The 24,416-nt window shown below is 50.7% G+C and overlaps 1 protein-coding gene across 1 annotated transcript in view; it reads left to right on the top strand.

Annotated features, from left to right (window-relative positions):
• The window catches only part of LOC137345077 (uncharacterized), a 101,004-nt gene that overhangs the window by 35,935 nt on the left and 40,653 nt on the right, over positions 1-24,416 (top strand). The window contains exons 17-19 of the mRNA XM_068008518.1: positions 1,350-1,416; positions 1,932-2,200; positions 4,956-5,092. Coding sequence (XP_067864619.1) covers positions 1,350-1,416; positions 1,932-2,200; positions 4,956-5,092 — 473 coding nt within the window. The remainder of the gene's footprint in view (positions 1-1,349; positions 1,417-1,931; positions 2,201-4,955; positions 5,093-24,416) is intronic.

Genomic DNA, 24,416 nt, shown 5'->3' with positions numbered 1-24,416 from the left:
GGGCTTGTTTGGGTCACGGTTATAGAGGCAGGGTGAATGGTCACCCTCTATTTCTGCTATGTCTGCCCTGCAGTGGGGAATGCTGCTTGGTCAGAAGCGCCGGGCTGTGGTTTGGTTTTCACCGGTCTCCATCTCCTCTTCCAGTGGGTCAGGCGGATGTAAAATATCCCATGGCCACTATTTTACGAAGAGCAGGGGAGTTCCCCCCGGTGTCCTGGCCAATAATATCATCAAAAACAGATTATCCGGTCATTTACCTTATTCAGCGCAATACTGAGGGAGTGCTGCACTGTCGGAGGTGCCGTCTTTCAGATGGGACCTTAAACCGAGGCCCCGACTGCTCTCTCAGTTGGACATGAAAGATCCCACGGACTGGAGAATTTTAGCTACGAGGAAAGATTGGATAGGCTGGGGTTGTTTTCTTTGGAACAAAGGAGGCTGGGGGGAGATTTAATTGAGGTGTATAAAATTATGAGGGGCCTAGATAGAGTGGATAGGGAGGACCTATTTCCCTTAGCAGAGGGGTCAGTGATCAGGGGGCATAGATTTAAAGTAATTGGTAGAAGGATTTGAGGGGAGCTGAGGAGAATTTTTTTTTCCCAGAGGGTGATGGGGGTCTGGAACTCACTGCCTGAAAGGGTGGTAGAGGCAGAAACCCTCAACTCATTTAAAAAGTACTTGGATATGCACTTCAAGTGCCGTGACCTACAGGGCTACAGACCAAGAGCTGGAAAGTGGGATTAGGCTGGATAGCTCTTTTTCGTCTGGTACAGACACGATGGGCCAAATGGCCTCCTTCTGTGACGTAAATTTCTATGATTCTATGAGAGCAGGGGGAGTCCTCCCCCGGTGTCCTGGGGCCAATATTTCTCCCTCAACCAACATCACTAAAAACAGATTATCTGATCATTTATCTCATTGCTGTTTGTGGGATCTTGCTGTGCACAAATTGACTGCCGTGTTTCCTACATTACAACAGTGACTACACTTCAAAAGTACTTCATTGGCTGTGAAATGCTTTGGGACGTCCTGAGGTTGTAAAAGGCGCTATAGAAATGCAAGTTATTTTTTTTCTCTGTTTGTGGAATCTTGCTGTGCACAAATTTGCACATGACTGTACTTTGAAGCTATTAATTGTTTGTGAAGCTGCTTAAGGCATCCCAAGGACATGATAAGGCACAATATAAAGTTCTTCCTTTCTAACAAAATGTACTGGGCTGTATAAGATCCTTACTGTGTCTAACTGTAGGTACCAGGTAAGCTCTCCTGTGATTGTGGGAGAACCAAAAGAATATGGAAACTTTACCAAATTCAATTAAAGAACAATCCTTCTAACGCTGTTTTGACAGATTATTCTTCAGGATATCCTGCGCTTCCTGCTGGTCTATGTGGTTTTCATTGTGGGGTTTGCAGCAGGTAAGCTGGGTCTGTGACATATATATACACTTAGCTGTTAAGTGTCTTTACAGATAACACTCAGTCCTTCTGATCTCCTGGACTGAGGGGGTCAGAGAGGAATTTTCCAGGGTATTTTTCCCCTTATTGGCCCTGGGTTTTTTCTCTGGTTTTTTTTTGCCTCTCCCAGTAGATTACATGGAGGGGGAGCTGGAGAAAGGGGAGAGGGGAGAGGGGAGAGGGGTGGGTGGGTAGGTGTGGAGGAGGGGGGAGGAAGTATCTGGCTGAAGGCACGGCCGTCAATGGTGGAGCGACGAAAATCGGGGATGTGCAAGAGGCCAGAATTGGAGGAGCGCAGAGATCTCTGAGGGTTGTAGGGCTGGAGGAGGTTACAGAGATAGGGAGGGGCGAGGCCACGGAGGGATTTGAAAACAAGGATGAGAATTTTAAAATCGAGGCTTTGCTGGACTGATACCAGTATATACGATACAGCGAGTCTTCTTATATCACACTATGTTTGTGATTTGATTGGACAGCCCTCGCCTCCCTGATTGAGGAATGCCCCCCAGGCAGCAACTGTCCGTTCGATGGGTTCAGCACCACGATCCTGGAACTCTTCAAGCTTACCATTGGACTGGGAGATCTCGGGATCCAGAAGTACTCCAGATTCCCCGTCTTTTTCCTGGTGCTCCTGGTGCTCTACGTTATCCTGACCTTCGTCCTCCTCCTGAACATGCTGATCGCCCTAATGGGAGAGACTGTTACCAAGATTTCCAGCGAGAGCGAAAAGATCTGGAAGCTCCAGGTGGGTAGGACAATCCTGTCAATCACAGGTCATGTTACTTTACTCCGCCTGTGCTTGGTAGAGATATTTGTGGGGCGTGCGGAGTTGTGGGGGTGGGGGGAGGGGGAGAAGTTCCCGTGTGTGGGGGGGTGTTAGCGGAATTTCCCGTGACTGTCACTACAAAAAGGTTGTTAATCCATCAACAATAACTTCCGCTTGATTCTAGCCCGAGTTATTATAAAATAGCAAGTTTAATGGATTGACTTACAACAGAGGTGCATTACAATTGTCTTCAACATTATATTCAACAGTATTATAATTATAATACACCTGTCTACAGATTACATTAATGACAAGCGATCAATACAACCTGATGAACTTCCAACCGTCCCCTCTTGAAAGATCTCATTTTTGGGAGGGAGTATGCCCTATATTTATACTATTCGGCTGCGTTGTTCTTTATGTAAGCACCTTCTGACGTTAATGTTATCTATTCTATGGCCTCCCTGATGTTCTGCTGTGTGAGCTGTCTTTGTTCTCACAGAGATGCTGAACTCCACCCGCCCTCCCGCTAAGATGCTTGGGAGCTTTATGCGAGCCATGTGGGATGGGATATTGACCATGCTTGGTTTTAAACCATATTCTTACGGGGTGTCTCAGAATATGGTTCGGTCAGTGCTTGTGTGATATTCCAGTGTTGGTATAAACAGGAAAATTTCATCCTGGCACTTTGACTGTTGACATCCACATAGAATCATGGAATCGTACAGCACAGAAGGAGGCCATTTGGCCCATCGTGCCTGTGCCGGCTCTTTCACAGAGCGATCCAATCAGTCCCACTCCCCTGCTCTTTCCCCATAGCCCTGCAATTTTTTTCCCTTCAAGTATTTATCCAAGTGCCTTTTGAAAGTTATTATTGAATCTGCTTTCAGGCAGTGAATTCCAGATCATAACAACTCGCTGCGTAAAAAAATGTCTCCTCATCTTCCCCCTCTGGTTCTTTTGACAATTATCTTAAATCTGTGTCCTCTGGTGACCAACCCTCCTGCCAGTGGGAACTGTTTCTCCCTATTTACTCTATCAAAACCCATCATCATTTTGAACGCCTCTGTTAAATCTGAATCATGTATCTAGAAGCTTCTGCAGGAACCCAATCCCCCCGGCCTCGGTACATGTTTTTGCACTGTACTGTTATCTAGAATGTTCCATTTCAGCTCTCTGACCGTGGCCATTTAGGCTCACACATGAAGGATGGCCACTTGAATGTGTTCCGGGGTTGTGGACATGTGGCTGTGCGGGGGAGGCTCCAGTTTTACCACACGAATAACTCCCAGTGATGGGCAGTGCCTGCTCCTCCCTCCTCCAACCTGCGCGGCTGGCCTTTCATTGCTTGTCTGCAGGTCTCTCCAGGCCGATAGGTGTGTTGACCAGCCCTCCAGGATTGCCCTGGAGCCCCCAGGGATTAACGATTGATCTGCCATCAGCGACCCAGGAGAAAACCCATCGGGGCGTTAAAAAAAAAATTGTGTGTGTTTTATTTTTCATTGTTTGTTAGTTATAAAAAAAATAATTGGAGATGGTAAAAAAAAGGGAGTCTAGGACTAGGGGTTATAGCCTAAGAATTAGAGCCAGGACTTTCAGGAGTGAAGTTAGGAAACACTTCTACACGCAAAGGGTGGTAGAAGTTTGGAACTCTCTTCCGCAAACAACAGTTGATGCTAGCTCAGTTGTTAATTTTAAATCTGAGACTGATAGATTTTTGTTAACCAAAGGTATTAAGGGATATGGGGCTATGGCGGGTATATAGAGTTAGGTCACAGATCAACCATGATCTCATTGAATGGCCCGAGGGGCTAAATGGCCTACTCCTGTTCCTATGTTCCTAAGGCTGTTTGACTGACAGTCAAGAATCATCCAATTGGGTGACAAAGAGTCTGTTAGCTTTCCAATTGGCTCGGGAAGGTGATGCCAGGTGACCAATGGCAGGCGGGGGAATTGGGGGCGGGAGGTCATGTGATGGAATCTCCCGGAATATGTCCAACCAAAGTTGGCGACCCCAGTGATAGGTCTAAGTCCAGTAGGCAGGATACGGCCATTCCAACAGATAAGACGGCCTGTCCCTGACCAACAGGTTAGATGTTTCTACCCTTTAACATAGTAAAATGTCCCAAGGTGCTTCACAGGAGCGATTATCAAACAAAATTTGACACCGAGCCACATAAGGAGACATTAGGACAAGTGACCAAAAGCTTGGTCAAAGAGGTAGGTTTTAAGGAGCGTCTTAAAGGAGGAGAGAGAGGTGGAGAGACGGAGAGGTTTAGGGAGGGAATTCCAGAGCTTAGGACCCAGGCAGCTGAAGGCACGGCCGCCAATGGTGGAGTGAAGAAAATGGGGGAAGCGCAAGAGGCCAGAATTGGAGGAGCGCAGAGATCTCGGAGGGTTTTAGGGCTGGAGGAGGTTACAGGGATAGGGAGGGGGTGAGGCCATGGAGGGATTTGAAAACAAGGATGAGAATTTTGAAATCTAGGCGTTCCCGGACCGGGAGTCAATGTAGGTCAGCGAGCACAGGGGGTGATGGGTGAACGGGACTTGGTGCGAGTTAGGATACGGGGGGGCAGAGTTTTGGATGAGCTGAAGTTTACGGAGGGTGCAAGGTGGGAGGCCGGGCAGGAGAGCGAGGTAACAAAGGCACGGATGAGGGTTTCAGCAGCAGATGGGCTGAGGCAGGGGCTTTACTTTACAACAAAGTAAGACTGAAAACTTGGGATCCTTCCAGAGAGCTGTGACCACTCTGCATTTTGAGAGAAGTTTGCCCAAATGGCTACGGATGAAATGTAGAAACTGCCACAGCTTCACCGAGGTGACTGTCGGACTCACACCAGAAGGGACAGAGGACAGGAGGTGGTGTTTAAGGTAATTATTGTGTCTAAAAAACATTTGTAGAAATATTACTACGTTGTTGATGGCGGGAAAAAAACTTAAAAGATTGCTGTAACTTGAGTTATGGGGTTGGGTCCACTGGCTCGATGGGTACGTGCACTGTCCGATGTGGTATTGAGTCATTAAGGTCAGAAGATCCCAAGTTCACTCCCCCCAAGTTCCAATCCCTGATCTCATTCAGCTGGGGAGACGCAACATCACCCCCTGGGGCCAGGGAGGAGCGAACTCAGCCAGGGTCCCTGCTCCTGATCGCTATCCAGTGACTACTTCCCACACTGGAGTCATTCATACCTGGAATGAATGGGCTTCCAGTAGAGGGGGGAGAGAGGGAGGCAAAATAAAACTCTGTAACCAGCTAGACACTGTGACGAAAGGGTTGTTGACTCTCCACGGCAGGGTGAGGCAGAGGGACTGAATGGCCTCCCTCGCCCTGTCCTTACCTTTCTGACTCTTGGCTGGAAAACGAAGACATCAGGTGAGGGTGCGATGGCCTCCATGACCAAATAGCCCACAGTGACACAAAAGTGTGACATTTGGGTGAGGTGCCAGACTGTTACCCCAGTGAGACCTAGCACCTTGAGGAAGCAGGGGACAAGAAAGGGCAAAAATAAAATCAGTTTGTAGTGCTGTCTCTCTGTGTTTAACGTCATGTCCTTCAAATCACTTCAAACCAGGTTAAACGAAGTCAACTGGAATGAGTGGGACACTCGTATAGAAACAGTGACAGAGTCTATTGAAAAGCGGTAACAGAGATGGTACAACCCGGGCCAGATGGTGTGTGAGTCTGTGCAAAAAGAAAAGAAAGACTTGCATTTCTACAGCACCTTTCATGACCTCAGGACGTCCCAAAGCGCTTTACAGCCAATGAAGTACTTTTGAAGTGTAATCACTGTTGTAATGTAGGAAACGCAGCAGCCAATTTGTGCACAGCAAGATCCCACAAACAGCAATGAGATAATAACCAGATAATCTGTTTTTAGTGGTGTTGGTTGAGGGATAAATATTGACCAGGATACCGGGGAGAACTCCCCAGCTCTTCTTTGCATAGTGGCCGTGGGATTTTTTACATCCACCTGAGAGGGGTAGATGGGGCCTCAGTTTAACATCTCATCCGAAAGACGGCACCTCCAACAGTGCAGCACTCCCTCAGTACTGCACTGGGAGTGTCGGTCTGAATTACGAGCTCAAGTCTCTGGAGTGGGGACTTGAACCCACGACTTTCTGACTCAGGGGCGAGAGGGCTTCCCACTGAGCCACGGCTGACAACCAATCCTGTGGAATATCGCAAGGGCAAAGAGCATCAGTTTGCTGTTTATTTTGGGAGGGCATTTTCTGGATCATACACACGAAACAGACGCAATATTAGAACGATCGATATTGCAGGGAGACTTTAAGTGGGGGCGTGTTGTACGTGTCTCGAATGTCACACAGTCTGCGGTATTCTGGACATTGGGGGTAAAATTCCACCTTGGGGGTGGTAGACGGGCAGGGGGGGAAATTGGTCGTCCGTTGCACCCCCCCCCCCCTCACCTGATTCTCCTTCGATTGACTTCAATGGGAGGAAAATCGGGTGGAATGTAAAACAGGCGTTGAATTTTATCCCCATCTGTGTACCTGGACCACGCACCTGGACCACGCACCTGGACCACGCACCTGGACCACACACCTAGACCACACACCTAGACCACGCACCTGGACCACACACGTAGACCACGCACCTGGACCACGCACCTGGACCACGCACCTGGACCACACACGTAGACCACACACCTAGACCACGCTCCTGGACCACGCTCCTGGACCACGCTCCTGGACCACGCTCCTGGACCACGCACCTGGACCACGCACCTGGACCACGCACCTGGACCACGCACCTGGACCACGCTCCTGGACCACACACGTAGACCACACACCTGGACCACGCTCCTGGACCACGCTCCTGGACCACGCTCCTGGACCACGCTCCTGGACCACACACCTAGACCACGCACCTGGACCACGCACCTGGACCACGCACCTGGACCACGCACTTGGACCACGCTCCTGGACCACACACGTAGACCACACACCTAGACCACGCTCCTGGACCACGCACCTGGACCACGCTCCTGGACCACACACGTAGACCACACACCTGGACCACGCACCTGGACCACGCTCCTGGACCACGCTCCTGGACCACACACCTAGACCACACACCTAGACCACACACCTAGACCACACTCCTGGACCACGCTCCTGGACCACGCACCTAGACCACGCTCCTGGACCACGCTCCTGGACCACGCTCCTGGACCACGCACCTGGACCACGCTCCTGGACCACGCTCCTGGACCACACACCTAGACCACACACCTAGACCACACACCTAGACCACACACCTAGACCACGCTCCTGGACCACGCTCCTGGACCACACACCTGGACCACACACGTAGACCACACACCTAGACCACGCTCCTGGACCACGCTCCTGGACCACGCTCCTGGACCACGCACCTGGACCACGCACCTGGACCACGCTCCTGGACCACGCACCTGGACCACGCACCTGGACCACGCTCCTGGACCACACACGTAGACCACACACCTGGACCACGCTCCTGGACCACGCTCCTGGACCACGCTCCTGGACCACGCTCCTGGACCACGCTCCTGGACCACGCTCCTGGACCACACACCTAGACCACGCACCTGGACCACGCACCTGGACCACGCTCCTGGACCACACACGTAGACCACACACCTAGACCACGCTCCTGGACCACGCACCTGGACCACGCTCCTGGACCACACACGTAGACCACACACCTGGACCACGCACCTGGACCACGCTCCTGGACCACGCTCCTGGACCACACACCTAGACCACACACCTAGACCACACACCTAGACCACACACCTAGACCACGCTCCTGGACCACGCACCTAGACCACGCTCCTGGACCACGCTCCTGGACCACGCTCCTGGACCACGCTCCTGGACCACGCACCTGGACCACGCTCCTGGACCACGCTCCTGGACCACACACCTAGACCACACACCTAGACCACACACCTAGACCACACACCTAGACCACGCTCCTGGACCACGCTCCTGGACCACACACCTAGACCACACACCTAGACCACGCACCTGGACCACACACCTAGACCACACACCTGGACCACGCACCTGGACCACGCTCCTGGACCACGCTCCTGGACCACGCACCTGGACCACGCTCCTGGACCACGCTCCTGGACCACGCACCTGGACCACGCTCCTGGACCACGCACCTGGACCACGCTCCTGGACCACGCTCCTGGACCACGCACCTGGACCACGCACCTGGACCACGCTCCTGGACCACGCACCTGGACCACGCTCCTGGACCACGCACCTGGACCACGCTCCTGGACCACGCACCTGGACCACGCACCTGGACCACGCACCTGGACCACACACCTAGACCACGCACCTGGACCACGCACCTGGACCACGCTCCTGGACCACGCTCCTGGACCACGCACCTGGACCACGCTCCTGGACCACGCTCCTGGACCACGCACCTGGACCACGCACCTGGACCACGCTCCTGGACCACGCACCTGGACCACGCTCCTGGACCACGCTCCTGGACCACGCACCTGGACCACGCACCTGGACCACGCACCTGGACCACGCTCCTGGACCACGCACCTGGACCACGCACCTGGACCACACACCTAGATCACGTATCAGGGTGTGTGAACACAGACAGTAAATTTGAACCATGTGCTCCGTGGTTTTTGGACTGAGATTCAGATTACCTTTACCATTTTCCTGTTCTCTTTTCTGTATATATTTTTTTTCGAAAATGTTCAATATTGGAACATAAGAACTGGAGGAGGCCATTCAGCCCCTCGAGCCTGTTCCGCCATTCAGTTAGATCATGGCTGATCTGTATCTTAACTCCATTTATCCGCCTTGGTTCCATAACCCTTAATCCCCTTACCTAACAAAAATCTATCGTATCTCAGTTTTGAAATTTTCAATTGACCCCCGGCCTCAACAGCTTTTTGGGGGAGAGAGTTCCAGATTCCCACTCCCCTTTGTGTGAGGAAGTGCTTCCTGACATCACCCCTGAACGGCCTGGCTCTAATTTTAAGGTTCTGCCCCCTTGTTCTGGACTCCCCCACCAGAGGAAATAGTTTCTCTCTATCTACCCTATCAAATCCTTTAATCATCGTGATCATTTTCTATACTCAAGGGAATACAGGCCTCGTCTATGGGTTCCCTGTTTGATCAGTTACATTTTGTCACTGTGTTGTGAATATATCCTTTTAGAAGGATATGCTGATAGGGTGAGATGAAGTAGGGAGGGAGGAGGCTCGTGTGGAGCATAAACACCAGCACGGACCAGTTGGGCCGAATGGCCTGTTTCCGTGCTGTAAATTCTATGTAAGTCTATATGGGCCAATCAGATGCAAGTGTGACTTTACTTGTGCGACACATTGGAGTGTGACAATCCCACGATGAGTAGCGGCAGATTAGAGAAAGAAGAGAAATCATGTTGTAGAACGAGTCACTCGGGCGATTCCCTCTACAAACTTTCTGGTGAAACTATTGGGGAGTTCGCATAGGTCCTGGGCGCTAGTGTAAAACGGGCGACAGCGAATCGGCAGCCTGTTCCGCACCCCCGCACCGGCTTTCCTTTCAATTCACTATCGCCGGCTTTCCTGAACTGCCAAGGACCAATTTCACCCCCTGGATTTTTCTATCTGCCGAACTGTTCACATTTAAATGAATTTAATTGTGAATTTGGATATTTATTTGCTCTGATGCTAATCGCCACCGTAAGCTAAATATTACGAGATGTTTTACAAAGGAATTCCCTCCAAATCTAAACTCTGTTGAAATATGTTATTAAACTGAGAGATCTGTAAACTGGAAGTTGCAATGTCTGCATCTTATTGTCTTTTTAATAAATTGAAACTTTTAATGAAGCCTCCGTCCCCTCGTCTCCCCTTATAAAAGTATTGGAGATGGGGATAGGATTGTTTTACTGGGGTTGGGGGGAGGTCATGGGATGAAACCTCCAGGAATGCACCCAATCAGAGTTGGCAACCCTTATATGCAGTGCAGCTCCCCACTGAGATATTTGAACTCTACTTAAAATCAAAACTGAAAAGACATTGGGGCTGGAATTGTTCTTGGCCAATGGTGAACCGGCTGCCTGTTTTACTCCCTTACCCCAATTTTCGTCTCTATTGAAAAGGGGCAGAAGAGCCCTGAAGGGTTGAAGAAGAATTTCAGCTCAGGCCTCAGGCACTCCTCTTGGCACCAGAGGAGCAGGAGAGGTGCCAAAAAGGTGCCTCCATCCGCTGCTGCCCCCAGACCGTCGTCACCTCTCCCCCGGGGATCCCTCAGGTCAACGGAGGGTGGGAGGGCAATGGGGCAGGTTCCTGGGCCCCGTCTCCCTGCCGTTATTTACACCCGACGGAGGTGTCCTGGGGGGGGAGGGGTCAGGTAAATTATACCTCCCTGCAGCGAGGGGTGGAGAGGGGGCGAGAGAGGGGAATCGAGGTTGGGAATGGGAGGAGCGGGATTAGGCCTCACTTTGGACCATTTTCAGGTGTTCTAACAGAAGGAGGTCGTACCCGCGCCGTCTTAAGTTACTCATTACAGTCAGGTTCACCCAAAAAAAAAGCAGGAAGACCCCTCGCAGACCCTCAGGAAAGAAGGAACAAAATCCTTGTTCAAAAACTATCACTGGGTGAGACTGGCTATTAAATTTCACTCAGCTTTATTCCAGCTCTAGTAAAGCTACTTTAAGCTGCAGAGTAGTGACTAATGGGTAACTTTATAAAACTTCTATTGATTGACGTGGGTCAAGAAATTAAATGGGGTAGAGGAACAAAGAGATCTGGGAATACAGAGACATAAATCACTAAACATTAATAAGGTCATAAAGAGTGCAAAGTACTGGGATTAATTTCTAGAGGGATAGAATACAAAAGCAGGGAGGTAATATTCGATGTGTAGAGAACCTTAGACCACACTTAGAGTACTGAGTACAGTTCTGGTCTCTATTCTACAAAAAGGGATATTGAAACACTGGAGAAAGTGCAGAGAAGATTTACAAGGATGTTAGCAGAATTGAGAGGATGCAACTATCAGGAAAGATTGAACAGGCTGGGGCTTTTTTCTGTGGAAAAGAGAAGGCTGAGAGGAGACCTGATCGCAGTGTTTAAAATGATGAAGGAGTTCAATAGGGTGGATGTGGAGAAACTGTTTCCATTCGTGGCTGAGTCCAGAACAAGGCGGCATAAATATAAGATCGTCACTAACAGATTAAAGAAAGAATTTAGGAGGAATTTCTTCACCCAGAGAGTGGTGAGAATGTGGAGCTCGCTGCCACGTGGAGTGATTGAAGCAGAGAGCATAGATATATTTAAGGGGAGGCTGGATGCATACACAAGGGAGAAGGGAACAGGGGGATACGGGGGGGGGGGGGCTGGGTGGGATGAGGTAATTAGAGTGGGAGGAACCTCGTGTGGAGTATAAACACCAGTATGGACCAGTTGGGCCGAATGGCCTGTTTCTGTGCTGTAGATTCTGTGTAATGCTTTCTTCGAGAATCATTTGTCATTGCACAATGTTCCAGGAAAACAGGAAAAGCAACAGCTAACAACAGCTACCATTAGCAACATGTGTGAAAACAACCTGCTATTGGGCAGGAGGGGTTTGGAGACCTGCCTTGGGGAGAAACTCTTTCATTCTCTGTCAGCAGATTTCAGGAGCAATTCCTCAGGCCAGGTTTCCTCTCCGAGTTCACTGGCAGGTCAACAATTTATTCTTTGCCTTTGCTAATTTGATTTGCTTCATGTGTGGTATGCGAACTGTCTCTGGTGTAGAGAGGAAGGTAAAGAGCATGAAATACTCAATCCTGTCTATCTCAGAAATATCATAAAGTGCTTCACGGAGAAAGAATTACTCTCTGAATGCAATGGCTGTGGTTATAACGTGGACACTTGCAGCAAGGTCGAACCATCGGCAACAAGACCAACGAGTGAACAGTTAATCTGTTTCTCAGGGAGACCAGGAGAACTCCCTACTTTTCTTTGACTAGTTCCACAGGAGCTTTCAACTTCAGGTTAACCGTTTCATTTAAAAAGGCGGCTCTTCCAAATTTTCAGAACTCCCTCAGGTTTACACTATATTATCTGCTCAAGTCCTAGAGTGGGACTTGAGCCCACAACTTCTCGGCTCAGAGAGAGAGAGAGAGAGAGAGAGCAGGGTTACCAACTGAGCCAAGCTAACAAACGTGGCTTCACTTGCTCTTTGTGGCTGGTTCTGGGACATTCGTAGCGGTCTGGTAATCCAAAGCTCAGCTGCCCGTATCCCAACTCGCACCAAGTCCTGTTCACCCATCACCCCCTGCGCTCGCTGACCTACATCGGCTCCCAGTCCGGCAACACCTCGATTTTTAAAATTCACATCCTTGTGTTCAAATCCCTCCATGGCCTCGCCCCTCCCTATCTCAGTAACCTCCTCCAGCCCTACAACCCTCCGAGATCTCTGCGCTCCTCCAATTCTGGCCTCATGCGCATCCCCCGATTTCCTTCACCCCTCCATTGGCGGCCGTGCCTTCAACTGCCTGGGCCCCAAGCTCTGGAACTCCCTCCCTAAACCTCTCCGCCTCTCTCTCTCCGCCTTTAAGATGCTCCTTAAAACCTACCTCTTTGACCAAGTCACCTGTCCTAATATCTCCTTATGTGGCTCGGTGTCAGTTTTTGTCTGATTACGCTCCTGGGGCGATTCACTACGTTAAATGCATTATATAAATGCATGTCGTTGTACGCCAGCACAGATACGGGTGTTGTATTATAAATTCTAGCAGCAGCTATACAGGACCGTAGGTGCACAAATACCATTCCCGAGGCTCCCACTTGCCTTCTGTAGGAAAGACTGTAAGCTGAAATCCTACAAAAGGACAGATAAAAGTTGTCAGACTTGTATGGCAAGCATACAAAACTTCACAGCATATCCAGCGCTCAGCTAGGTTAACCCCTTCAGGACCATGTCACTTTTTTGTTGCTGTTTCGGGTACCTGATAATCTTTTGGAAAAGGAAAAGATTTCTGATCCTTGAAAGCACCTTTACACCCAGCAAGTCATTGCTCGCTTACAAACTCCATCTTGCAGACTGGGTCGAACCAGTTGCTTAATCGGACTCTCTAATATCCCACACCCAAGCTGATGTCTCAATGCAGTGTTTTGCCTTCAAAACAAGTAAACAATTGCACTTATTTATAACCAAATGGTTCTCTTCCTCTTCCCATGCAAGCCCGTAATATAATGTACCAATGATTCTCTTCCTGAATAATTATTTATACGTAATTGCATCAGGAAATTTTTCACCTCTTTACTCTGTCTCTCTCTAGGTCTTTCCGGAGATTAAGGGGTTGACTCTGTGACCGTGTGCTCCCAGTGTGGAGCGCTGCTTTACAGGGAGCGCTGATTGAGAAATCCCAAACCTGTGGCCCCTGATTTCCTCTCCATTGATTTCAATGGATGAACAATCGGGCAGGATATCCAAACCAGCACTCCCGGGGGGCAGGGCTCCACACTGGGACGCCCCACCCGAGAATCAGCCCTTCGATCTGACAATCAGCAGTTTCACTCGGCCTGACATTTCCCAATCTCTAAACTAGTGAGGGGAGGGGGAGGGGGAGAGGGGAAACGAAACGAAACAAAAAGGAAATGAACCAATTCCGCAGCAGAGAAAATCAATTCAGTAAATGGAAGTTTTGAGGGACAGGCTTGAATGGAGGTGCTGCCTTTCGAATGAGACATTAAACCAAGGCCCCGTTTGCCCTCTCAGGTGGCTGTAGATGATTTTAGTTTGTGTCAACCACCAGTCAGAAGGTCGTGGGTTTAAGTCCCACTCCAGAGATTTGAGCCCCATAATCCAGGTCGACACTCCCAGTGCAGTACTGAGGGAGTGCTGCACTGTCGGAGGTGCCGTCTTTCGGATGAGACAATAAACCGAGGCCCCGTCTGCCCCCTCAGGTGGATGTAAACGATCCCTAGGCCACTATTTCAAAGAAGAACAGGTGTCCTGGCCAGTATTTATCCCTCAACCAATATCACTAAAGCAGATTATCTGGTCATTTATTACAGTGCTGTTTGTGGGATCTTGCTGTGCACAAATTGGCTGCTGTGATTCCTACATTACAACAGTGACTACACTTCAAAAAGTACTTAGTTGGCTGTAAAGTGTTTTGGGACGTCCTGAGGTTGTGAAAGGCGCTGTATAAATGCAAGTCCTTTCTGCTCTTTTACACAAATGCGTACTGGAGTTAGGGGTATGCAGATGGTGGGGACATTGATATTGTCAACATCTCCGATACATGGCTGACAGCAGAGGGCCAAGAGCTGGAGCTCACGAGGGTGTGAAGGAGTAAGTGACACAATACTGCTCCCAGTGCAGAGCGTCCAGTGCTGGAAAAGCCTCTCAGGAGCTGGGGTGCGAAGGTCGATGTGCCTGATTGACTGCTCTCCGTCTTTTAATGGACGGCAGTAAATGGCGGACTGGACACTGGCACACTGGGCACTGGCGCACGGGTGCAATGGGCACTGGCACACTGGACTAATGTGCACCGAATACTGGCACACTGGGCACTAGCACAATGGACACTGGCGCACTGGGCACTGGCACACTGGTGCAATGGGCACTGGCACACTGGATTAAAGTGCACCGAATACTGGCGCACTGGGCACTAGCACAACGGACACTGGCGCACTGGCACGAGCACAACGGACACTGGCGCACTGGCACTAGCACAATGGACATTGGTGCACTGGGTACTGGCACACTGGACACCGGTGCACTGGCATACTGATGCACTGGGCACTGGCACACTGGGTAATGACGCACTGGACACTAATGCACTGGACACTGATGTACTAGACACTGTCATCACACAGGACACTGGCGCATTGGACACTGCTCCAGAATCCCTGACACGCTGCTTTTGCGTGAAGCTCTATGAGGGAACCACTGCCTCGTAAAGTTTAACCTTCAAACTGAGGCACAGAAGCTACATTATCAACAACAACAACTTGCATTTATATAGCGACTTTAACGTAGTAAAACGTCCGAAGGGGCTTCACAGGAGCGATTATCAAACAAAATTTGACACCGAGCCACATAAACTTAACTGGACCAGCCATATAAATACTGTAGCTACAAGAGTAGGTCAGAGGCTGAGTATTCTGTGGCAAGTGACTCACCTCCTGACTCCCCAAAGCCTTTCCACCATCTACAAGGCACAAGTCAGGAGTGTGATGGAATACTCTCCACTTGCCTGGATGAGTGCAGCTCCAACAACACCCAAGAAGCTCGACACCATCCAGGACAAAGCAGCCCGCTTGATTGGCACCCCATCCACCACCCTAAACATTCACTCCCTTCACCACCGGCGCACAGTGGCTGCAGTGTGTACCATCCACAGGATGCACTGCAGCAACTCGCCAAGGCTTCTTCGACAGCACCTCCCAAACCTGCGACCTCTACCACCCAGGAGGACAAGGGCAGCAGGCACATGGGAACAACACCACCTGCACGTTCCCCTCCAAGTCACACACCATCTCGACTTGGAAATATATCGCCGTTCCTTCATCGTCGCTGGGTCAAAATCCTGGAACACCCTGCCTAACAGCACTGTGGGAGAACCTTCACCACACGGACTGCAGTGATTCAAGAAGACGGCTCACCACCATCTTCTCAAGGGCAATTAGGGATGGGCAATAAATGCTGGTCTTGCCAGCGATGTCCACATCCCATGAATGAATAAAAAAAGATATTAGGACAGGTGACCAAAAGCTTGGTCAAAGAGGTAGGTTTTAAGGGGAATCTTAAAGGAGGAGAGAGAGGTAGAGAGGTTTAGGGAGGGAATTCCAGAACTTAGGGCCTAGGCAGCTGAAGGCACAGCCGCCAGTGGTGGAGTGATGGAAATCAGGGATACGCAAGAGGCCAGAATTGGAGGAGCGCAGAGATCTCAGAGGATTGTAGGGCTGGAGGAAGTTACAGAGATAGGGAGGGGCGAGGACAATGGGAATTTTGAAAACAAGGATAAGAATTTTAAAATCGAGGTGCTGCCGGTCCGCGAACCAATGTAGGTCAGCGAGCACAGGGGTGATGGGTGAACAGGAGTTGGTGTGAGTTAAGATACGGGCAGCAGAGACCGGCCAGGAAAGCATTGGAATAGTCAAGTCTACATTCCATGTAATTCCATAGAAACAGGCCCCAACTAATCAATGCCGGTGTTTATGCTCCACACGAGCCTCCTCCCTCCCTACTTCATCTCACCCTATCAGCATATCCTTCTATTCCTTTCTCCCTCATGTGTTTCCTCTTAAATGCCTCTACACTATTCACCTCATCTACTCTTGTGGGAGCGAGTTCCACATTCTCACCACTCTCTGGGTAAAGAAGTTTCTTCTGAATTCTCTATTGGATTTATTGGTGACGATCTTATATTTATGGTCCCTAGTTTTGGTCCCCACCACAAGTGGAAACATTGGGGGGAAAAATTCAATAGAGCCCATTTTCGGGCGCGGGAGGTGTGATGGGCTATTACCTCGTGTCCGATGGACCCTATGCAGGCAGCACGTGAATTTCGAGCTGCCTGCTGCTTACCTTGATATCTCCGTGCAGCCAGCGCTACCCGCACTGCTGAGAGGCTGCATGGAGAATGAGGAAGCCAGAAAAGGTTGCGTGCTCAGCGCACGTCATCGGCAGCCTGCACCTCTTAAAGGTGCAGGTGCACATTTTAAATGGGACATGCACAGTCCACTAGGAGGAGGGAAAGATGGACACAAGGATTGCAGGACCGGTGCGAGAGAGGGCCCCACGCTTCTCCGTTGATGCACTGGAGGCCCTGGTGGAAGGGGTGGACGAAAGGAGGGCCAACAAGTACCCGCAGGGTGGTAGGAGACCCTCCAGACTGCAGCTCCGCAGGAACTCAACGCCACGTGCTGCCTGCATAGGGGCCACCGCGCACGTGGGCGCAGTGCCAAAAGAAGTTCAATGATTTGACACGAGCGGTCAAGGTGAGTGAATGCAAGTGTCAAGTGGCACATCCGACCAACTGCACCAATACTCTACGCATCACACCCGCCATCACCCACCCAAGAACCACGCTGCCCATCCATATGCAATGCTGCACTTGGCATGCTGCATCTCACCCGCACATAGTATCACACTTGCAGGCCACACAATTACCCTCACAGGTCACACACACTGGCAGCTATTCTACCATGACAGGCATGTCACCCTCACACCTTGATGTGCATTTGATGTAGTCTACATGAATTTTAGCTAGACTTTTGACAAGGTCCACATGGCAAACTGGTGAAAACAGTACAAGCCCATGGGATCCAAGGGAGAGTGGCAAGTTGGATCCAAAATTGGCTCAGTGGCAGGAAGCAAAGGGTAATGGTCGACGGGTGCCTTTGTGACTGGAAGGCTGTTTCCAGTGGGGTTCCGCAGGGCTCAGTACTAAGTTCTTTGCTTTTTGCGATATATATTAATGATTTAGACTTAAATGTAGGGGGCATGATTAAGAAGTTTGCAGATGATACAAAAATTGGCCGCGTGGTTGATAGTGAGGAGGAAAGCTGTAGACTGCAGGAAGATATCAATGGACTGGTCAGGTGGGCAGAAAAGTGACAAATGGAATTCAATCCAGAGAAGTGTGAGGTAATGCATTTGGGGAGGGCAAACAAGGGAAGGGAATACACAATAAATGGGAGGATACTGAGGTGTAGAGCAAGTGAGGGACCTTGGAGTGCATGTCCACAGATCCCTGAAGGGAGCAGGACAGGTAGATAAGGTGGTTAAGAAGGCATATGGGATACTTTCCTTTATTAGCTGAGGCATAGAATATAAGAGCAGGGAGGTTATGCTGGAACTGTATAAAACACTGGTTAAGCCACAACTTGAGTACTGTGTACAGAGGAGATTTACGAGGATGTTGCCAGGACTGGAGAATTTTAGCTATGAGGAAAGATTGGATAGGCTGGGGTTGTTTTCCTTGGAACAGAGGAGGCTGAGGGGTGATTTAATTGAGGTGTACAAAATTATGAGAGGCCCAGATAGAGTGGATAGGAAGGACCTATTTCCCTTAGCAGAGAGGTCAATAACCAGGGGACATAGATTTAAAGTGATTGGTAGAAGGATTAGAGGGGAGCTGAGGAGAAATGTTTTCACCCAGAGGGTGGTGGGGGTCTGGAACTCGCTGCCTGAGAGGGTGGGAGAGGCAGAAACCCTCAACTCATTTAAAAAGTACCTGGATGTGCACCTGAAGTGCCGTGACCTGCAGGGCTACAGACCAAATGCTGGAAAGTGGGATTAGGCTGGGTGGCTCATTCTTGGCCGGCACGGACACGATGGGCCAAATGGCCTCCTTCTGTGCCGTAAATTTTCTATGGTTCTTCTTCTACCTTGCAGGATACTCACTGACTCACTTCCATCTGTCTTGCAGGAGAAGGTGGCGCATAAAAGCCAGCTGCAGGAGAGACCTGAGGGACGACAGGCACGCTTACACATCCTCACCCCCCTACAGGAGACAGTGCTTCAGATCATTGGGCAGGCCGTCGCTGCAACGTGCCACGCTGGAGGTCCCGATGAAGGGGGTCTCTGCATACCTAACGCTCCCTCTCCTTTCCCACATCTCCCTCCTCCCTTAATCTTTTCTGACTCACGTGCTGCAGATGCTGCCAGCACGCACCTCTTACTTGCTCCTCTCCCCGCTCCACAACTCAACCTGTTTCCCTTTGTCATTGCAGATACCCAAGAACACATGGCGGCACCGTCCGAGGAGGAGGAGGAGGAGGAGGACACTGAAGCCACACCGTCACTCGATCTGACACTCGCTTCCACCAGTTCATAGACTGACACTGCGCGTCGTTTGGAGGCTAGTTTAGAGGAGGGATCTGCATGTGGTGAGACACCGAACACAAGTGCGCAGGAGCCGGGGCGGGGGGAACGGATACCACAGGTGCCAGCTCGCCGGAGGGCGAGGTCGCTCACTAGTTCTGCTGCAGAGGAGTCAGATGATGACTTCGATGGGCCAGGCTACAGAAGACGGCTGATGGGCGTACACCACCAAATGCTTAGTCCACTGGAAAGCCTGCCAGAAAGCCTGCGCACCATGAGAAGGGGCGTGGAGGAGTCCAGCTCCAATTTGGCACAGGGCTTTGCGCAGAGCTTGGAGCCCATCCTTTCCAACATGGAACGGGTGGTCACCTCCATCAGCGCACCTGTGGAACCCACCATGATGCAGCTTCTGATGACCGATGTCACGGCTTCCATTGCAGCACAAACCAACGTCATCAAAGATCTGCAAGCTACGGTTGCTGCTCAGACTGCTGCAACGGAAGCTCAGACTGCTGCTAATGTGGATCTGGGGACCATTGTGGAACGGGACTTCCAGGGCATCACAGCCCTCCAGCAACCTGTTCTCCAGCTGAGGGGGAGGAGGAAGAGGCTGAGGAGGAGGAGGAGGGGGAGAAGCCAGAAAAGGAAGTGGAGGAAGACACAAGGGTGCAACAGGGACCACATGCCTTGTCTGCAAGGGTCTCTGTGTGTTCGCCTGATCCGTGCCCGCTATCAATAATGTCAACCACATCCCCGAACTCACCAACAGTCCTACACTCCCCACCTTTCCGCTCCCACAAGACAATCAAATCGCTCTCCATCTGATTACATATTGCTGTCCCTCTCGGCTCATCGCACAAATAAAAACCGCCACCAAATGCAAAATCAAAGTCACATTTATCAATGAATAAATGAAATTATGGAAACAGAACAGAACTATTCACCCTTGTGCATTCCCTTAGTGCCTGTTGTTCGTGTGCCTGTACCTATCCTAGTGCTCCCAAGAGGTGCTTCCCCAGTGGCTGGAGCATGGGTGGTGGGAGGCTGCTGGCTTTCAATGGAGGAACGTGCAGATGGCCTTGGAGGATGACCTTGAGCAGCTCTGGGCCTGGAGGGCCCGGCTTCAGACTGCACCATCTCAGCATGAGCTGCAGCAGCCTGGCCTGGCTGGCCGATAGGCAACAACAGGGGCACTGGCGGAGTGGCAGGGTGGGAGCAGGAATGTTGTTGTCCTGAGAGACGACAGCAAGTCCGACTGCCATGGCGCCACTGCCACTCTCCTGGGCCCTGCACTTCCTCATCCTCCCTCTCCTCGCAGCTTGACCTGCTGTGCGTGGCCTCTCTGCATGTTCCGAGTCATGCCCAATGCCCAGCGGGAGCCCTAGCAGACCACCCATGGTTGCCAGGAATGTTGTTCAACCAGGGTTGTAACTTCCCGAACCATAAGGCAGTACCTGCCAAACCACTCCCAAAATGTACTCCAGGAACTCTCAGTAAGTATAGGGAGCTTCAAAATACACGTCCTATTCCACCAGCAGCCAGAAGCAATAATCCAGCAACTAACCTGTAAATCCTGCATGGTCCCTTTAAATAGCACTGATGGGGGGTCCTCCAGGCACTCTAAGACACGTTCAGGTGTGTGTGGTTAAGACTGTGCATTGAGTTGAGCATTAAGGTCCGAAATTGTGTCAATCACTTTAAATCAGCGTCGCACACTGACTTCACACATTTCCTCCCTACTTTACACGCCAGACAAGTGCCAGGCAATGACCATCTCCAACAAGAGAGAGTCTAACCACCTCCCCTTGACATTCAACGGCATTACCATCGCCGAATCCCCCACCATCAACATCCTGGAGGTCACCATTGACCAGAAGCTTAACTGGACCAACCATATAAATACTGTGGCTACAAGAGCAGGTCAGAGGCTGGGTATTCTGCGGCGAGTGACTCACCTCCTGACTCCCCAAAGCCTTTCCAGCATCTACAAGGCACAAGTCAGGAGTGTGATGGAATACTCTCCACTTGCCTGGATGAGTGCAGCTCCAACAACACTCAAGAAGCTCGACACCATCCAGGACAAAGCAGACCGCTTGATTGGCACCCCATCCACCACCCTAAACATTCACTCCCTTCACCACCGGCGCACTGTGGCTGCAGTGTGCACCATCCACAGGATGCACTGCAGCAACTCGCCAAGGCTTCTTCGACAGCACCTCCCAAACCCACGACTTCTACCACCTAGAAGGACAAGAGCAGCAGGCACATGGGAACAACACCACCTGCACGTTCCCCTCCAAGTCACACACCATCCCGACTTGGAAATATATCGCCGTTCCTTCATCGTCGCTGGGTCAAAATCCTGGAACTCCCTTCCTAACAGCACTGTGGGAGAAGCTTCACCACACGGACTGCAGCGGTTCAAGAAGGCGGCTCACCACCACCTTCTGAAGGGCAATTAGGGATGGGCAATAAATGCCGTCCTCGCCAGCGACGCCCACATCCCATGAACGAATACAAAAAAAAAACATGCTTCTGGTTCGGTATTTGCACCTGTGCCAGCTCCTATACCAAGATGGCGTCTGGCACACGTCACGCTGGAAATGTGCGTGCACGGCCAAGACATCATCTTGGATGTTTGAGAGGCCGTGTAGTGCCGCAACCATGGGCGCTGCGTGGCCCAATTTAGCGCCCATTTTCCCTACGCCTACCCTATCAAACCCTTTTATAATGTTAAAGACCTTTATCAGGTCACTCTACGGCCTTCTCTTTTCTAGAAAAAAGGTGAATGGAGGTTACGGAGGTGGAAGTAGGTGGTCTTAGTGATGGAGAGGATATGGGGTCGGACATTTATAAATGTTAACAGTAAACTGGGTTTGTTACAGGAAGGCCAGATGGTGCCTGTAAAGGTGGTTTATGAAAGTGAATTTCCTTCCCATTTTATGTGTTTCACAAGATCGAGCGAGTAAATGATTGTAACAGAGTGAGAGAGAGATGATACATAAGGCATAGGATGTTGAGAGCTCTGAATCCGAGAGAGGGATACAACTTTAAGAAGTTATATAAAAGGCGGTATAGCTTTAAGAAATCGTTGACCTTAATTGCCTTTAACGACTCCCGGCCTGTCAGAATAAGAGGCTGGGACATGGCTCAGTTGGGGAGAGGGAGGAACTGAGAGGGATACTGCTCTAGTCTGTGTATCTAATTGATGACTGGGTCCTGAGCCTGTATCAGTTCGATGAAACTGGAAGAGATTTGTGGATTTTCCACAACTGGCCATTTTTCAAGATTGTGCCTTCTTTGTGTGTCTGAAGTTAATATAAACGAGAGTTAAAACATTGGCAGGAAACACCCAGCAGGTTAGTCAGTGTCTGCGGAGAGATGGAGGAGGTCAGGGCTCAGGGATCAGAGGTCCACGCTGACCGGCCTGTCTCAAACCCCCCACGCTGGCCGACCGGCCTGTCTCAAACCCCCACACCGACTGACCGGCCTGTCTCAAACCCCCCACACCGACTGACCGGCCTGTCTCAAACCCCCCACGCCGACTGACCGGCCTGTCTCAAACCCCCACACCGACTGACCGGCCTGTCTCAAACCCCCCACACCGACTGGCCGGCCTGTCTCAAAGCCCCCACGCCGACCGACCGGCCTGTCTCAAACCCCAACACCGACTGGCCGGCCTGTCTCAAACCCCCCACGCCGACTGGCCGGCCTGTCTCAAACCCCCCACGCCGACTGGCCGGCCTGTCTCAAACCCCCCACGCCGACTGGCCGGCCTGTCTCAAACCCCCACACCGACCGACCGGCCTGTCTCAAAGCCCCCACGCCGACCGACCGGCCTGTCTCAAAGCCCCCACGCTGGCCGACCGGCCTGTCTCAAACCCCCACACCGACCGACAGGCCTGTCTCAAACCCCCCACACCGACTGACCGGCCTGTCTCAAACCCCCCACACCGACTGACCGGCCTGTCTCAAACCCCCCACACCGAGTGACTGGCCTGTCTCAAACCCCCCACACCGACTGACCGGCCTGTCTCAAACCCCCCACGCCGACCGGCCGTCCTGCCCCAAAAGAACGCCCACGCCGGCCGCTGGACTGGCCAAGCTAAAGGTGAGGGTGAGGTCGAGGTCACAAGAAAGTGCTGGCTGGTTCAGAAACTGTGTGTTTTTGAGCTCAGGCCTCATTGGATAAAATGTTCCGAATCTTTCCATTCACGTGACTGTTTCTTTATGAGCTCGGTTGTGCAAATTTTTTCTGCAGTGGATTGTGTTTCCAATTTCTATTTCCCCATTTTTTAATGTGACTGGAAACGGTTAGCAGCAGATTCTCCTGCCTGCAGTCCCAGAGGGGAAAGTCTGAACCAGGTACCTGAACTCTATCCAGTTAGAGATTGTCCGTGGGGAGTTGTATTTATGAAAAGGTCGCTTTGACTCCTAAGTGATGTAATAACTAAATATTATTCTCGTGTCTTAACAAATCACTAATTTTAATTATTCTATTGAATTGTTTTCACTTGATTTTAAATCTATAATTCTGGGACTGTTTCTTTTTAAGTTCATTCTCGGGATGTGGGCGTCGCTGGCAAGGCCGGCATTTATTGCCTGTCCACGGTTGCCCTGAGAAGGCGGTGGTGGGCCGCCTTGAACCACTGGTCAAAGTTTTGATACAACTGAGTTGTTCGCTCGGCTACTTCAGATGAAGTTAAGAGTCAACTGCATTGGTGTGGGGACTGCGTAAGGACAGCGGGTTCCCTTCCCTAAAGGGGATCAGTGAACCAGTTTTTTTTTTAAAAACAGCTTCATGGTCACGTTTGCTGACACCAGCTTTTTATTTAAACCAAGTTCAAATTCTCAAACTGCCATGGTGCGATTTGAACTTGTGTTCTTATACTAGATTACCAGTCCCGTAACGCAAACGCAACACTATCGCACCTCACCTAGTTTGATTTTAGAATCATAGAATCATAGAAGTTACAACATGGAAACAGGCCCTTCGGCCCAACATGTCCATGTCGCCCAGTTTATACCACTAAGCTAGTCCCAGTTGCCTGCACTTGGCCCATATCCCTCTATACCCATCTTACCCATGTAACTGTCCAAATGCTTTTTAAAAGACAAAATTGTACCCGCCTCTACTACTGCCTCTGGCAGCTCGTTCCAGACACTCACCACCCTTTGAGTGAAAAAGTTGCCCCTCTGGACCCTTTTGTATCTCTCCCCTCTCCCCTTGAATCTATGCCCCCTCGTTATAGACTCCCCTACCTTTGGGAAAAGATTTTGACTATCTACCTTATCTATGCCCCTCATTATTTTATAGACTTCTATAAGATCACCCCTTAACCTCCTACTCTCCAGGGAAAAAAGTCCCAGTCTGTCTAACCTAACTAAA

Source organism: Heptranchias perlo, chromosome 28, assembly GCF_035084215.1.
Source record: "Heptranchias perlo isolate sHepPer1 chromosome 28, sHepPer1.hap1, whole genome shotgun sequence".
Taxonomy (NCBI): Eukaryota; Metazoa; Chordata; class Chondrichthyes; order Hexanchiformes; family Hexanchidae; genus Heptranchias; species Heptranchias perlo.
The sequence above is the reverse complement of the archived record's forward strand: the minus strand, read 5'-3'. Positions and strand labels throughout refer to the sequence as shown.